The sequence below is a fragment of the Apiospora phragmitis genome (assembly GCF_038363925.1).
Source record: "Apiospora phragmitis strain CBS 135458 chromosome Unknown utg000007l:2111988.0-4706623.0:1.0-2598199.0, whole genome shotgun sequence".
Taxonomy (NCBI): Eukaryota; Fungi; Ascomycota; class Sordariomycetes; order Amphisphaeriales; family Apiosporaceae; genus Apiospora; species Apiospora phragmitis.
Window position 1 is genome coordinate 2,538,119 of NW_027117406.1, and position 14,630 is coordinate 2,552,748.

Genomic DNA, 14,630 nt, shown 5'->3' on the forward strand with positions numbered 1-14,630 from the left:
TGCAATATTGAAGCAGGCTGTGGAGGACTCGTAGGTGGTTGGGCTACCTCGATGCACATGCCTGTGTCTCTTCAGCCTAAATTCCCTTGCGGATTGATGATCGCACATGTTTTCTCAAGATGGTCAGCTTACATAGCTATGGCAGGCCGTAGCCTAGGAAGAACATTCACAGTATCTCTGACCTTTTAGACTTGAGGGTGGTGTTGAGGAAGAGAAAAAGGGGTCAGGCCAAGGATGTTAGTAGTACGGCAAGTGAGTACTAGTGTATATTGTACCATAGGCACAAGTTCTCTATCAAAATACTTGACTACATGGGGCTGTAACTCAGTGGTAGAGTGTACGCTTTGCATTATGCAAACCACGTGTGATTGCGTAAAGCCCAGGGTTCGATCCCCTGCTGCTCCAAGATCATTCCGATGGTCGATTTCCTTTTTGTCATGCTTTCTATCGTCAATCCGTTTCTGGATTGTAGTTTAAACCTGCAATTGCTTTTTTTGCCCTCTGTGGTGGGTTTCTTACCTACCTAGTTTACTTTGGCTTCGGAGTCAGGGCGAAAATGATTTCGCACGATAAGGAACCCTTCTGCAGGTGGTCGATGATATTGTCACCAGGTACCACCGCATTTTGGTAATTCTACTGTCACCATGAGAGCCAAAGCACATTTAACACGGACACCAAAGACCGCAGTATTGAATCAATCAGTTGACATTGCCGGGGTATCTATTCTACACATCTGCTCTTGGCTATACACAACCACTTCGACTATCTGCGAAGTGTTACGCCGGTGGTTCGAACAAATGAGCTCGCCAAATCGCCGTATCCTGCCATCACGCCGCCCCGTTTCGTCACCTCGCACAACATGCGCTTGAGTTCCATACCATCATCCATCATCAGACCCCAATTCATGACAACAGCAAGCTGGATGGACGAGTTTCGCAAGAGAACCATGCTCGTTCGCCACCCTAGCCACGAATCAACCCGTGAGATGAAGCCTGCCAGTGTAGACCGGGATGCGAGACTACTTCCCACCGCCTCCAGCCGGTTTCCTGTTCATGAGGTTGCCAAAGAATTGTGCCAGCCGCTCCGTGTCGGGCTTGGAGTCCACAGGCTCGTGTTCGACCTCGTCGATGAGGCTTGGCTCGGGAGACTGGCCATATGCTTGTCGGTCCTGCAAAGAATGTTAGTTGACGCTTTCATCCAATACAACTGCCAAGTTGTCTCCATTGTAGATCGACAGGGGCAAACATACCTTAAGCCTCTGCACCATATCGTCAGCGTCCACCTGAATACCTCCCATGTTGAACTGCACCGGTCCAATGTGATCACTAATAATTTCGTCCGCACCACCGATCTGCGAATAATCCTTGCCGCTCTGCTCGTCCACCTTCTTCTCAGCTTCGAGCTTGGGCAGCTGCTGGGCCAGGAACTTCTGGGTGTCGGCCGGTTCCACCTCGAGCCTGGTGGTCGCCTGGTGCCCTTGGGCGAGCTGTAGCGCATCCAGGCTGGTGTCTTGGACTTGCTCTTCGTACAGGACCACGGCGGAGCCTTCGGGCTCGTCCACTTCCTCGTTCGCGTGCCCGTTGGTCATCATCGTGGTTTCCTCCTCGTCGCCGTCGGCTGCGCCGTTCATCCCGTTGGTCGCAGGCGGCTGAGAAAGATCGTGGTCGAGATCGATAGCCCATCCGAGACTAACGGCGTCGGTATCGAACCCTTCGCGCAGAATGCGGATCTTGCTCCAGGAATCCCAGTTGGGCGGCACGACAATCTTGTCGCGGTCGATGACGTTGTGCTTGATTGGTTGTCGCTTCAGCAAGGAGTGTATCCCCAGGCTGGCATGCACGAGAGTCTGAAGAGGCGAGGCCATGGTGGGCGAGGTGTAGATGAGAGAAGCACCATCTAGTCATGTTAGCGACTTGAAGCCTTTCGGTAATGGTGGACCACTTACGCTTGAGAAGTATAGTACGGAGGTATTGGAGCACCAGGTCGAACTTTCTCTTCTCTCCAACCCTGGGTCTTCTCCAAATAGTCTATCCCTTTCGGCCTAGGTATCTCGGTGTTAGCGAAGGTGTCACGGTTGCGCAGAAGGGAGGTCAACATACGCCCTGGCAGACCACACAGAGCGGCAGCCCCAGCCCATCCTCCCATTCGCCAGGACCGAGGGGCAAGGCGATATCGCCTTCGGCCGGGACAGCGCCGGTGCCATCGAGGTTGACCGTGGTGCCGCCTCGGCCCCGGTCCTTCCAGCCGATCATGACCTCCTCCATGGCGTCCTTGCAGTCGAGGCTGAGCGAGCCGATGACCTTGCGTACCAGGCAGACCCATTCCCGCAGCTGCCGCATCCATAACCAAGGTTGTGACCAGTCCAAAAGTATTACTATTAAGGTGTTGGGTATCGTTTGCGGCGTGAGCAGGGGCTTGACGAGAGACGTAAAGGAGGGCGACGGGTTGGAAAGCAGATAGATCGAGACGCGGGCGAGGACATCTGTAGCGCCGGGGTTAGCAAACGGGTGCCCGCCAATGTGTGTGCTGGGCAGGGTCCCTCGAGCTCACCATCTTGATCCGCGTCCATGACATCGTAGTATGTGTATCCCAGGGCGAAGCTGTTGGCGATGGGCGGTATCTTGTGGCTTTGCCGGTCAGTAGCGCGGCGGCCGTCGTTGTTGGCGAGCCCCCCGATGAAGTCCCGCTGCGATTCTACCGTGCCGCCTGTACATCACTGGTGTCAGCTAGCTGGACTGTAACCTTGGTAAGTCGGAGGAGCAGCAATCGGCCGTACCGAGGACGAGCATGTTCTTCTCTGGTAAGCGCTTGCCGCTGGCGACATTGTCGAGCATGGAGCTCCACATGTCCTTCTTGGGCTCTCCATTCTTGCCGTCCGACCCTGAGCCGACCGAGGTGGAGGTGTAGGTGGAAAAGCGATTGGTGTTTGCCGTCATGATGGCCGTGGACCAGACGGCTGCATCTGGGTACTATTTTGGTCGGCCTTATGAGGTTGTCGTGGTGGGTTGCGACTGGTCGGAGCGCGGCCGTCAAGACTTCAGAGAAACGCGTCGTATCGGGGTGGAGGAATAAAGTTGCCCTTCCGGCTATGACTTGCTTGGACTTGAAAGTGGTGGGGCAGGCGATCAAAAAGAGGATGAACAAGGTGCCGTAGTATACAAAGAAGAGTGCTGTCAGTTGTTGTAGGAGAGCTTTTGCTGTACAGGATGTGATGCCATTCCAAACCAAAGGAACTTTTAGCACTATCGATCGTGATGTGATAATGCTTGACCGACCCCGAACATCTTTCATTTGTTCAATTAATTTGCCAGGGGGTGGTTGACCTGCTGCGACCTTTTCAGGACCCCTGGTTCCTGTCTTTGGAGCTTTCCCACGGCTGGAGTTAGTGCATTCAATGTGTTCTGTAGCTGGCGTAGCGAGTACATAAGCTGCCTTTGGAAATTTGGCAGGTGACGGCCCGACAAGCTGCTGGATTGGTGACCTTGGGAGCAAAGGCTGTCTCAAGACTAAGTAACCATGCATGTACACTGGAATAAACGTCTGCCAACGTCTTGAACTTGCACTTAGTACGGGAATCAATATTTGGAATTGTATCAAGAATCTGAAGAGTTGAGGAATATATAAACGTTGATTTCGATTTAGGAGTATTAGTAGACGGTCTGTCAGGCGTTATTCCGTACCTACGTGAACCATGAACGATAGCAGAGTCCTGAACTACAGTTCAATCAGTGGTTTATCCAAGCCAGCCTAGCCTGCTATGGGATTGAATTGGGGTTCTACTACCTAATCTCCAAGCTTTAGCGGGGCCAGCCCAGCCGTATGTACAGTACATCGGCTGCTGATCCCTGCGCTATGAGCCACAATTGGCACCTGGAAATCTCCATGGGACGTCACCTTGCTGCAACTGTTTGTCAATCTTCAGCCTTGCGACAGCCTCAAAGAATAACTTGCGACCGACTGAAGTTCTGCAGCTGATTAATTCCATACACCGACTCGCCCAAACGATTTGCTTTTCCTTTTTTTCTTTCTTTCTTTCTTTCTTTCTTCCACGGAAACAACTTGTTCTTGAGGATGGTTTCGTCTACTTAACCTCCAATACTTTTCCCACCAACCACGAATATTCTACTTCTTCGCAGCCTCGAGCCAGCTTAGTCAAATACCACCACCGCCGCCATGAACTCGATCCGCAGCATCCAGCAGCTCAACAAGCGCGAGCTCGAGGCCGGCATCCACAACCCCAACGCCTCGTGGCACGCCGACTACCGCGACACCGCCTTCGTCTCCTTCGGCGGCCTGCCCTTCAGCCTGTCCGAGGGCGACGTCCTGGCCATCTTCTCGCAGTACGGCGAGCCCGTCTGGCTGAAGCTGGCGCGCGACCCGGAGACGGGCAAGTCGCGCGGCTTCGGCTGGCTCAAGTACGAGGACCAGCGCAGCTGCGACCTCGCGGTCGACAACCTCGCGGGCGCCGACGTGGGCGGGCGCTTGATCCGCGTCGACCACGCCCGCTACAAGATGCGCGACGATGAGGGCCCGGAGGAGGGGCGCGTCGGGTGGGAGGACATGCTGCGCCGGGAGAAGGCGGCCCGGGGTGGAGATCCGGACCGCATGGATACGGATGAGGACGAGAGCGAGGAGGAGGAAGAGGAAGTCGTGCAAAGGCCCATGCTGCAGGAAGAGAACGAACTGGCGCGGCTGCTCGAGGAGCACGACGACGACGATCCCATGAAGGCGTTCCTGATCGAGGAGAAGAAGAAAGACGTCGAGCTCGCGGTGCAGAAATACGAGAAGAAGGACAGGAAACACAAGCATCGGCACCATCACCACGGCCACCACAGAAGTCACCGGTCGAAGCGGGACGACAACAGTGAAGGCGAAGACCGCGACCGTGACCGTGACCGGGAAAGGCGCAAGCGGTCTAGGAGAGACGAGACGCCTGTCGCAGATGAGCGGAAAAGGGCAGACACGCCAGAAGCTCGGGACCGGAACCGGGACAGAGACCGGGAGCGAGACCGCAAGCCCCGTGATGACGACGACGAGCGCCGGGAAAGAAGGCATGGTAGCCACAGAGACGACAGAAGGAGGAGGGACCGGGATGTGGACGAGAAGCGCCATGGGCATCGCGGAGAGCGTGATCCGGACGAGCCTCACGCACATCGCTATGAACGCAGGCGGGACTATTCAGATGAAGACCGCGATAAGGAGCACAAGTCACGACGCAAGAGTAGAAGCAGATCGCCTCGTTCGCGGAGAGGATAAATGAATAATTAGCCATGCTACGTAGCCTTGATTCGCATCATGATATACCACTTTCTCGTCGTTGACAATCGCTGCTGCTGCTGTTTGTGTATGTGTCCGCTCTCCGTTGAAATCCGCCCCCAAGTGCCTGTGATGGTTCGCTAATTCAGTAATAAGTATGTAAAAAGCCAGCCCGGTAATCTCCAATTGCTTGCCCCCCTTCCCATAAGTGTCCCGCCTTGATAAACCCCCAGTTAGTGACCCTTGACGCCTATCGCATGCATGCAGCAAATTCCTAAACAGCAACTTGATCCCGTCCGACTGCGTCGACAGCAAGCTCTTCTTCTTCTATGTGATGGCTTGTTATTATTGATGTTTGTCGTCGTCCTTCTCCCCCCCCCCCGTACGTTACCGCGTGCTAGGTAGCTCTAGTTCCCAAGATAGCGCTTCCAGCCTTCCCGGTAGAGGACCATCTTGCCCTCCTCGCCCTCGGCCAGCATGTACTTCTCCCAGCGGGCATCACGGCCGGCCCCGACTACAAGTAGGCTCTCCTCGTCGATCCACCCAATCACTCCCTTTTGGGGTCTTGTAGTACCCAAAACCGCCGCTTCGGGTATGCCGCTTCCACCCGAGGGCTCGTCCCCAGCCTCGAACCGCGCCGAGGCAAACGAGTAGACATCGGAGAATGGCCCCGAAGGGAAGACTGGACAGGATCCCCCATTTGTTCGTCGCGTCTCCCGCGGCCGATCCACCGCCGCTGCCGTTGCCGCCACCGGTTACCCCTATACTGGGCGAGTGCGGCGACGTCGCCCTGGCCGGGCTCGACGGCACTCCTCTGCCACTCCCCGGACTCGGCACGTCGAAGATGTGCAGGCTGCCCTTGGCGCTCGTGCAGGCCAGCCGCCGCCCGCTCGGGCTGAAGCGCAGCGAGTAGATGGTCGCGAACTCGGAGCCGCGGCGGCGCTCGGCGAGGCGCGCGCAGCTGGCGGTAGCAAAGATGCGCACGAGCGTGCCCTTCTCGCTCGCCGTCGCGAGCAGCTCGCCGTCGCCGAGAGCTGCAGCGCCTGCAGGCGGCCCGTGTGGGCCGGGATGATGCTGACGTTGTCCGTGGCCAGCTCGACGACCTGGACCTGGCCCGCCGTCTGGCCGGGGAAGACGAGCCAGCGGTCGCTCAGAGCGCAGAGGCCTTGCAGGTTGTCGGCCGTCTCGTACTTGGCGAGCGGCTTGGGCTGCTTCTCGAAGGCGTACACGCGCACGCTGTTCTGCAGCACGACGACGACGCGGCTCTTGGAGATCTGCACGCCCCGGACTGCCGTCAGCGTGGTGATCTCGAGCGCCACTTTGTCCTTGCTGTCGTCCCAGATGATGACTTTATTCTGGGGGAACTTGGGCAGGCGGCCGCCGCCGACGAGGGCGAGGTAGTTGGCGTTGCCCATCATCTGGACCAGGCCCAGGCCGGCGTTGAAGTCCCGCGTCGTCATTAGTTGACAGGTATTGGAGTTGAATACTAGTATATCGCATGTTAGTGGGATTTGCTTTGTGAAGGCGATGACGTCAACGCAGCGACATACCACAGAAGCCCGAGTTGAGGCCGACGCTGAAGCGGGAGGCGTCGTTGTTGAAGGAGACCGACAGGACCGACGGCTCCTGCGTCGCCTCTATCGGTGGACGCGTATTCATGGTGCAAGTATGTATGAAGCTCTCTGGTGGTGGTGGTGGGCGCAGTCCAAATCCGGCTGCGAATGGAGATAGTATTAGGGAATGACGGGATTAGTGTAAGTCGGACAGTAATAGGGCGAGATGCGGTTATGAGCTTGGTCAAAACAACATATCGATATACTCGTATAACCAGGCGTTGCTGCATATGCACTCCAGGCTGACAACAGGCTACCTTGTAGTCCGGCGTTGCTCGAGGTAGGGTCGTCCCCGTCCGTCTGTAAGCGAAGGACCTGGCAGCAGCGAGCGACAAAGCTGACTGAGACCTGGGGGGAGCTGTTGGCCTCACAATCGCATTCACTTGATGCCGGCATAAGCGACAATTTCCTAGGCGAATGAGAGAGAATCCAAAATATAATAATACTACACAATCAACTGTCGTACCAAGATAGAGACAGTCATCGAACGTACTGGAGCGGTCGAGTGTTGAGTCGAGTCCAGTCCGGACCCTGGGTCATGGGGTTACGACATCTGAGGTGTACTGAGAGCCAGTGATGCTGTCTACCTGGCACACGGCACTGGGAAGCTTGGGAGCTGGCCCCAGCTGTGGCTCATGCGTTGCCTGCCTTGGGAGTTGGAGTGCTGCATGAACCCCCGGGCCCCGGAAATTTGAAGCGGGCGATTTCAATTTACTTGATCAGCCATCAGGATGGGGGGAGGTCTTGCCAGCTGCCAGCATGGAGAGACCACCACCGGTACGTACCGAGCCTCTCTTATTGATTAATCAATTGATTAAGCTCACGAGCACCCCTGCTGTTTCTCCATTTGAATATTAAGCACATGCCATGAGCAGTCAACTTTACATTAACCATCTCCACCGCCCTGTTTCCTCTCTCTCTCCAGCATTGACGATAACGGACGCTTCGTACGCGGCGGACACGTTCTGAACGAATCGTTGGATGGTCGAGAATAGGCGCGTATCCTTCTTGGTTTGTTCCATTTGATTAACCAAGAGAGAGACTTCTATTAATGCAAAGATCCCATGTCTCGACAATCTCTCTCTTCGGTCGGAGTGTCTCGTGTGTTGTTTGTTTGAGTGCATACTTTTGGAGGGGGGAGGACAAGGAGAGAGGACGAACGGGAAATAGCAACGACCAGGGATGTGCCCGTTTCGTTTCTAGCGCTCCGTGCTGCCCCTGAATTCGCTGAAGTTGTTTGTGGAGAAGCCTCGAATCGCCATTTCCCCTATGCGACCAACAGAGATGACTGCCCTCCTTCTAATGGTACTGTAGGTCAACCTGTACGTGATGCTAATGGCTTTGGCATTTCTCATCATCATGCAGCTGGTGACTGTAGGGTTCAGCCAGGACGTAGCTTTTAGGTACTGACTTTTTGGATTCGATGCAGTCACAGTTCAATTATTCCAAAAACCAATAATTGTAATCATTGGCCGCTGTAGAAGTAGCGGTAGGTGCATATCTCTCATTTGATTGTAATGTGGTGTTAGGAGCAGAGGATGGAGGCGTGCAACTGCCTAGCGGGCGGGCAGTTCTAGCGCCCTCCCCTCTGTACCTCTCTGCGCATTTCGCTTCTAGTTGGCTGGCTTGCTGGTACACTCACCCGTAGTACCTTCTGCACTGTTGCACTCGCTGCACGCACAGGTGCCCGCCCGCCATCCCACTTTTCCCGCTGCAGCCAATCGTCCAAGCCCGTTCAGTCCAATCAATTTCCTTCCCTGTCTGGCCTGGCCCGTTCGCTCGTCCCTTCAACAACCACCCGCCCAAAAAAAAAGTCCCCTTTTTCCAAAAGATACCCCTTCGCGCCAGCCAGTGAGTGCGTGCAAGTGTTGTGTTGTCAATTCAGACCACCGCTCTCTCTCTCTCTCCCGACCGCAGACCATCACCAATTTCTGGTTCGTCTCCAGTTGTTGTCTACCGAACCATCCACCTCTTCACCACCACGACCGCTCAACAACCACCATATTCTCTCATTCCTTCGTTTTTGACGGTATTTCGGGTTCTCTGTTGTTGATACCCGTCGCTCTCCTTCTCGGGCTACCTACGGTCCTGCTTCGAACCCATCCATCCACTCGCAGCCAGCACACAGTCCGCTGCCCGATCCGCGAAGCTCTGATCCGCCCAGGAACAGAATAGTCCAATATGTCGTCCCCAGCCGTACGTATCTCTCAAGACTCTCCCTCTTCCTCTCCTCTTTCACACAGCAATCACCCGTTACGTGAGCTTGCCTGGGACTGCAACAAGATAGCCCAGGAGCCTGTAGCCCAATTTTCGTCTCTTACGCTTGGGAACGTCGCATACACACTTCTTTCCCCAAACCCTCGTCGCTGTCACCCTCACCGCCGACTTGAAACCCCAAGTCGGATCCCTTCACCCATTGGCAATTGACAATCGCCTGCCTCCAACCTATCGTGTCGCGTCTTGTCTCTACCTACCTAGTCGCCGCCGCTAACCCGCAATCATGGCTCCCTCACAGAAGATGATCCGCCGCAAGAAGAATGTGAAGAAGGGAATTCAGTTCTGCCTGATGGTCTGCGGTGCCTCAGGAACAGGTACTTGCCCCTTCCCGCCCTCTCTCGCCTGACAGCGCCAACCGTCTCTCGTGCCACCGATTTTGTCGAAACACGAAGCGCCACATGCATCACAACTTTTAGCGAGAAAAAGACACGGCACTGACATATCGCTACTGAACAGGCCGAACCACCTTTGTCAACACCCTCTGCGGCAAGAGCGTGCTGAACCACAAGGACTCGGACGATGCTAGCGCTGCCCACGTCGAGGATGGCGTTAAGATCAAGCCCATCACAGTTGGTATGTCGAATCACCCGCAGCCAGCTTACATAGCGATGACTTCGGCCTGCTAATACATTGGATGATTCAGAGCTCGAGCTGGACGAGGAGGGCACCCGCATCTCCCTGACCATCGTCGATACTCCTGGTTTCGGCGACCAGATCGATAATGAAGCAAGGTATGATGATACCAGGATTAACAACGCCGTACATGCTAGGGGACTCGTCACTAACGCAACATGCCAACTCCAGCTTCTCAGAGATCGTTGGCTATCTCGAGAGACAATACGATGATATTCTGGCCGAGGAGTCGCGTATCAAGCGTAACCCCAGATTCAGGGACAACCGTGTCCACGCTATGCTTTACTTCATCACACCGACTGGTCATGGGTATGTTTGCCCACCGTGCTTTTCCCCTGTGGTCCGAGCATGCAGAACTGACAGACGCAAAGCCTCCGTGAGCTCGACATTGAGCTGATGAAGCGCCTCGCCCCCCGCGCGAACGTTATCCCCGTTATCGGCCGGGCCGACTCGCTGACCCCCGCCGAGCTGGCCGAGTCCAAGAAGCTAGTCATGGAGGACATCGAGCACTACCGCATCCCCGTATACAACTTCCCCTACGACATCGAGGAGGATGACGAGGACACCGTCGAGGAGAACGCCGAGCTGCGCGGTCTGATGCCGTTCGCCATTGTCGGCTCCGAGGATATTGTCGAGATCGGAGGCCGCAAGGTGCGCGCCCGCCAGTACCCCTGGGGTGTTGTCGAGGTGGACAACCCTCGCCACTCGGATTTCCTCGCCATCCGCTCGGCCCTGCTGCACAGTCATTTGGCCGACCTGAAGGAAATCACCCACGACTTCCTGTACGAGAACTACCGTACCGAGAAGCTGTCCAAGAGCGTGGAGGGTGGTGCTGGAGTGTATGTTGCCTGTTTCCCCATGTTTCTGAGTCCAGCTGTGCTAACATTTTCCCAGCGATTCCTCCATGAACCCCGAGGACCTGGCCTCGCAGTCGGTGCGCCTCAAGGAGGAGCAGCTCCGCCGCGAAGAGGAGAAGCTGCGCGAGATCGAGGTCAAGGTGCAGCGCGAGATCAACGAGAAGCGACAGGAGCTCCTGGCCCGCGAGTCCCAACTGCGCGAGATCGAGGCCCGGATGCAGCGCGAGCAAGCTGCCTCGCAAGCCCAGTCCTCGCCGGTGCCCGAGGCGAACGGCGAGCACGAGGCGGCCTAAGCCCAGACCTACTATGCCTACGTCTGTTTTCTTTACTACTAGTGCTGGTACGATGGTGGCCAGGCAAACCAAAAGAATCGACCGAACCGCGGGCGTTGGATGTTGTGATATCCCCCACCTCTCACGTTTTTATTGTTGTTGAAGACGGGGCGGCCTACGCCGAGCAGACACGAATGGAGAAGACTCTACACGACGAGGCTCGGCAGTCAGGCTTGCGCACGAGGAACAGAGTAGACTTGGCGTGTCGGCCTTGGCGCTGTCATGTACGCGACAGACTTGGGACATGATGATAGCCTATACGACGTTTTTTGAGCCGCAAGTTTATGGATGCTGGTTCTCGTAGGTACCGACGTTATGAAGATGTGCCAAGTGCTCGATGTTGAGCCAGTTCCGTCTATCGCGAGAAGGTCATCATGGCGGAGGGATGTCCCCCCGATTATTTAATGTAGCCTTTGCGCAAATGTTGACCTTGTTCTCGTTTTACTACCCCTTTTCTCATTCAAGATCACGCCTTGAACTTTCCTAGTACTAGTGGCCTTCTAATGCAAATATTCAAATATTCCCAGAACAGTCCATGCGGCGATGCCAGGTGTTGCGTCGAGACTGGTGTGATGGTTTCTTGAGGGTGTGATGCGCGAGCAGAAGACGACACAAAAGACGACACAAAGACATGGTAGCATCAGCAGTTGCGCTTGCTCCGTCGATTCCAGAAGCAATAGATGCTGTTCTCTTGGGATCTATGACTCTTCCAGATCAGCCAAACAGCCCAGGCCAAGATGCATGCTGCATGCAGTTTTGGGTTGACGCCACTGGTAGCTAAAGACGTACGGTAGAGTTGGAGCTTGTGAGGCAGTTTTTACGCCACAGGTGGTTCCAGAAAGCGCCAGGGCCCCCTGGTTGGCCACCAAGCCGGATTTAGATAGATCATGTTAGGTGCTGGTTTCCCATGGTACTGCCCCCAGGTGAGTGTATGACGGCGCATGACACAGCCTCACATCGCGCTTCGCTTCCCTTGGTTGCCTGTCTTCCTCCCCGCGCTTGAGTAATTGCTTTCCCTACGTTCCCCTTCTGTACAACCTCCGTCCCATCAAATCGAAGCTGTCTGTTGGCATTTGCATCGATCCTGTTTTCCTTTGTTCCACCACGAGGACACTTACCCTTATCGAGTACCCATTTATTCCATCAACTGACAATCGAGCAGCACCTCTCTTGACTTTCCGATAACGATATTTAACAAATAACAACTCCGAACCTCGGCACACCAAGATGGCCGCCAACGCCAAATACCAAGCCGCGCCCACGCAGGACCCCGACGAGGGTACCTGGTCGCAAGCCCCTCCCTTGTACCAGGCCGCCGACTCGGCGCGCGACGATGCCGCCCTCTTCGGCGGCGGTGCGCCCCGCGGCGCCGGCGTGGAGGACGACGACATCCCCGACGACTTCAAGTTCGGCGGCTCCGTCGCCGAGGCCACGGTCGACATCCGCAACCAGTTCATCCGCAAGGTCTACACCATCCTGACGGCGCAACTCGTCGTCACGGCCATCGTGAGCTCGCTGGGCTTCTTCAGCGAGGGCTACAAGGCTTGGATCCAGAGCCACCCGGCGCTGGTCTTCGTGTCGGTACGTGCTTCTCCATACGCGTGGCGTCCTTGATGTATGCTCTGCTCTCTACATGATTGCTAACACGCTACTTCCTTCCTTTTAGCTGTTCGGTGCCATCGGTTTCATGTTCCTCACCTACTGGAAGCGCAAGTCGTACCCCACAAACCTGCTGTTCCTGTCCGGCTTCACGGTCCTCGAAGCCTACTCCATCTCCGTCATCGTGTCGTTCTACAAGACGCAGATCGTGCTCAACGCCGTGGTCCTGACGGGCGGCATCTTCGTCTTCCTGACGCTGTTCGCGTGCCAGACCAAGTACGACTTCACCTCGTGGATGCCGTACCTGTTCGGCGGGCTCTGGGGCCTCATCCTCTTCGGCTTCATGGCCGCCTTCTTCCCCTACAGCAGCACGGGCGAGTTGATTTATGGCGGGCTCGCGGCCCTCATCTTCAGCGGCTACATCCTGGTCGACACCCAGCTCGTCCTGCGCCACCACCACGTCGAGGAGGAGATCGCGGCTGCTATCAGCTTGTACCTCGACATCATCAACCTGTTCCTCGCCATCCTGCGCATTCTGAACAGCCAGCAGAATAACTAGGATGAGCTGACTGGATGTTCTTAAGGATGAGTGGAGGACACAGAAGAGAGAGACAGACAACAGGAAGCGAAGAAGAAAAGTTGCACGTACAGCCAGGTTATTATGGTACCTTAACGATATAAGATTGGAAATTGAGCCTTGAGGGAGGGGAAGGTCGTTTTTTCTTGGGAGGATCGTTTCATTATGCCGAGCTGTTGGACTGGGCTTTGCTTGCGTTCGGTACACATACACATACCTATTCAAAGAGTAGGAGATCTTGCTCTGGTTTCCATGACTAGCACTACTGGTTGGCTCACTGGCCCTGTATGTAGATTATCCCCTCGCCGGCTTTACATCTCAACTCTAATCGAAGTTGCACCCATCGCTCTGGACCTGTCCTCGGAGGATACGACTTGCAATCTTGTGATTTGATGCCGAACCAGATTGCGGAAGCTTGATAATCAAGATGCACGAGTTACTTTCCGAATTAGACATCTTCTTTCAATGTTGCCTATTGTATCAGCCATATCTCAACAACCCGACGGCGCCCCTTTGTCCCGATTTCGGAATTCATGTGAGGCTGGAAAAGGGGCAGTCGACTGCGCATCATGTACTCGTATCATCCATAGGATCTCCATTATTGGGATTCCATAAACGGGAGGGCATCCGCCGTTGCTGTCGTTGCTGCCGTTACTTCCGTTGGAGCAGGCGACTTGGATATAATATTGGATACAATAATAATAAAATTCCATTTTGGTTGAAGCAATGCTGCTTATATCATTTAATGTAGTAGCTTCGGATTTATTGAGCTTCCGACGTTGATAGACTTCAAGTTCAATGTCGCCACTGTGTGATCCCAGCTCTCGACCTTGTCTCCGTCGTCTTCGGCCTACTTTTCGGGGCTATCTCGAGTAACCGCACCACGAGACCCTATACCGAGATATTTGAACAGTATCAAGCGGCACACGGGGTCGGTGTGGCAAAGGTGCAAGGTTGAAAGGTAACGAACGAGGCGTACGGGGTACTTAGAAACAAGCAATGGTGAACCAGCAATGGGGTATGTATGCCATTTTGTTTTTCGCCGCCGCCCGGTAGATATGAGCAGCTACCAAATACATACCAATAGATCAATCAGCCCAGAAGAAGACGGGAAGGCTAGGCTACTTTACTCAGTGAGGGCTGCATCCCCCCTAGCTTGTTGACGTGGTCCAGCATAGCCCATGCATCTGTAGGCATATTGGGCACAGTGATTCGTTGATACCCCTCATCGAATTGTTTCACAGTGAGGCCACAGCCTGATATTAGGCATGCGAAGCTGCCTAGGCATTCTTGTGGTCTAAACCATCCAGTTCCTCCAGTACGTGAACTTGCTGGCTTACTTTGCCATGCCTGAACGCTCAGTCGAATATCTTGACTTCACTAGATATCGGCAATGGTCATGATCTAGTGCTGAATGAAGCCAACAGCTTTCGCTGAGACTCTGAGCTTCGAATCTCACCATACTGGCGAATGCTATAGCAATTCA

The 14,630-nt window shown here is 55.0% G+C and overlaps 5 protein-coding genes across 5 annotated transcripts; 3 read left to right on the top strand and 2 right to left on the bottom strand.

Annotated features, from left to right (window-relative positions):
- Positions 1 to 1,018: 1,018 nt before the first annotated feature.
- Positions 1,019 to 2,936, bottom strand: PG994_008402 (uncharacterized protein; the record flags this gene model as incomplete). The annotated part of the gene is made up of 6 exons (XM_066859811.1): positions 1,019 to 1,168; positions 1,250 to 1,896; positions 1,946 to 2,027; positions 2,100 to 2,482; positions 2,551 to 2,706; positions 2,777 to 2,936. The coding sequence occupies 6 exons, from the start codon at positions 2,934 to 2,936 to the stop codon at positions 1,019 to 1,021; spliced, it is 1,578 nt and encodes a 525-aa protein (XP_066715298.1).
- A 1,237-nt stretch (positions 2,937 to 4,173) lies between these two features.
- Positions 4,174 to 5,256, top strand: PG994_008403 (uncharacterized protein; the record flags this gene model as incomplete). The annotated part of the gene is made up of 1 exon (XM_066859812.1): positions 4,174 to 5,256. The coding sequence occupies one exon, from the start codon at positions 4,174 to 4,176 to the stop codon at positions 5,254 to 5,256; it is 1,083 nt and encodes a 360-aa protein (XP_066715299.1).
- A 407-nt stretch (positions 5,257 to 5,663) lies between these two features.
- Positions 5,664 to 6,915, bottom strand: PG994_008404 (WD40-repeat-containing domain protein; the record flags this gene model as incomplete). The annotated part of the gene is made up of 4 exons (XM_066859813.1): positions 5,664 to 5,810; positions 5,890 to 6,273; positions 6,336 to 6,742; positions 6,807 to 6,915. The coding sequence occupies 4 exons, from the start codon at positions 6,913 to 6,915 to the stop codon at positions 5,664 to 5,666; spliced, it is 1,047 nt and encodes a 348-aa protein (XP_066715300.1).
- A 2,454-nt stretch (positions 6,916 to 9,369) lies between these two features.
- Positions 9,370 to 10,929, top strand: PG994_008405 (septin; the record flags this gene model as incomplete). Its single annotated transcript, XM_066859814.1, has 6 exons — positions 9,370 to 9,460; positions 9,603 to 9,719; positions 9,790 to 9,877; positions 9,951 to 10,088; positions 10,151 to 10,618; positions 10,674 to 10,929. 6 exons carry the CDS (start codon positions 9,370 to 9,372, stop codon positions 10,927 to 10,929), a joined length of 1,158 nt encoding a protein of 385 aa, XP_066715301.1.
- A 1,266-nt stretch (positions 10,930 to 12,195) lies between these two features.
- Positions 12,196 to 13,126, top strand: PG994_008406 (Bax inhibitor family protein; the record flags this gene model as incomplete). The annotated part of the gene is made up of 2 exons (XM_066859815.1): positions 12,196 to 12,549; positions 12,635 to 13,126. The coding sequence occupies 2 exons, from the start codon at positions 12,196 to 12,198 to the stop codon at positions 13,124 to 13,126; spliced, it is 846 nt and encodes a 281-aa protein (XP_066715302.1).
- Between the last annotated feature and the right edge of the window lie 1,504 nt (positions 13,127 to 14,630).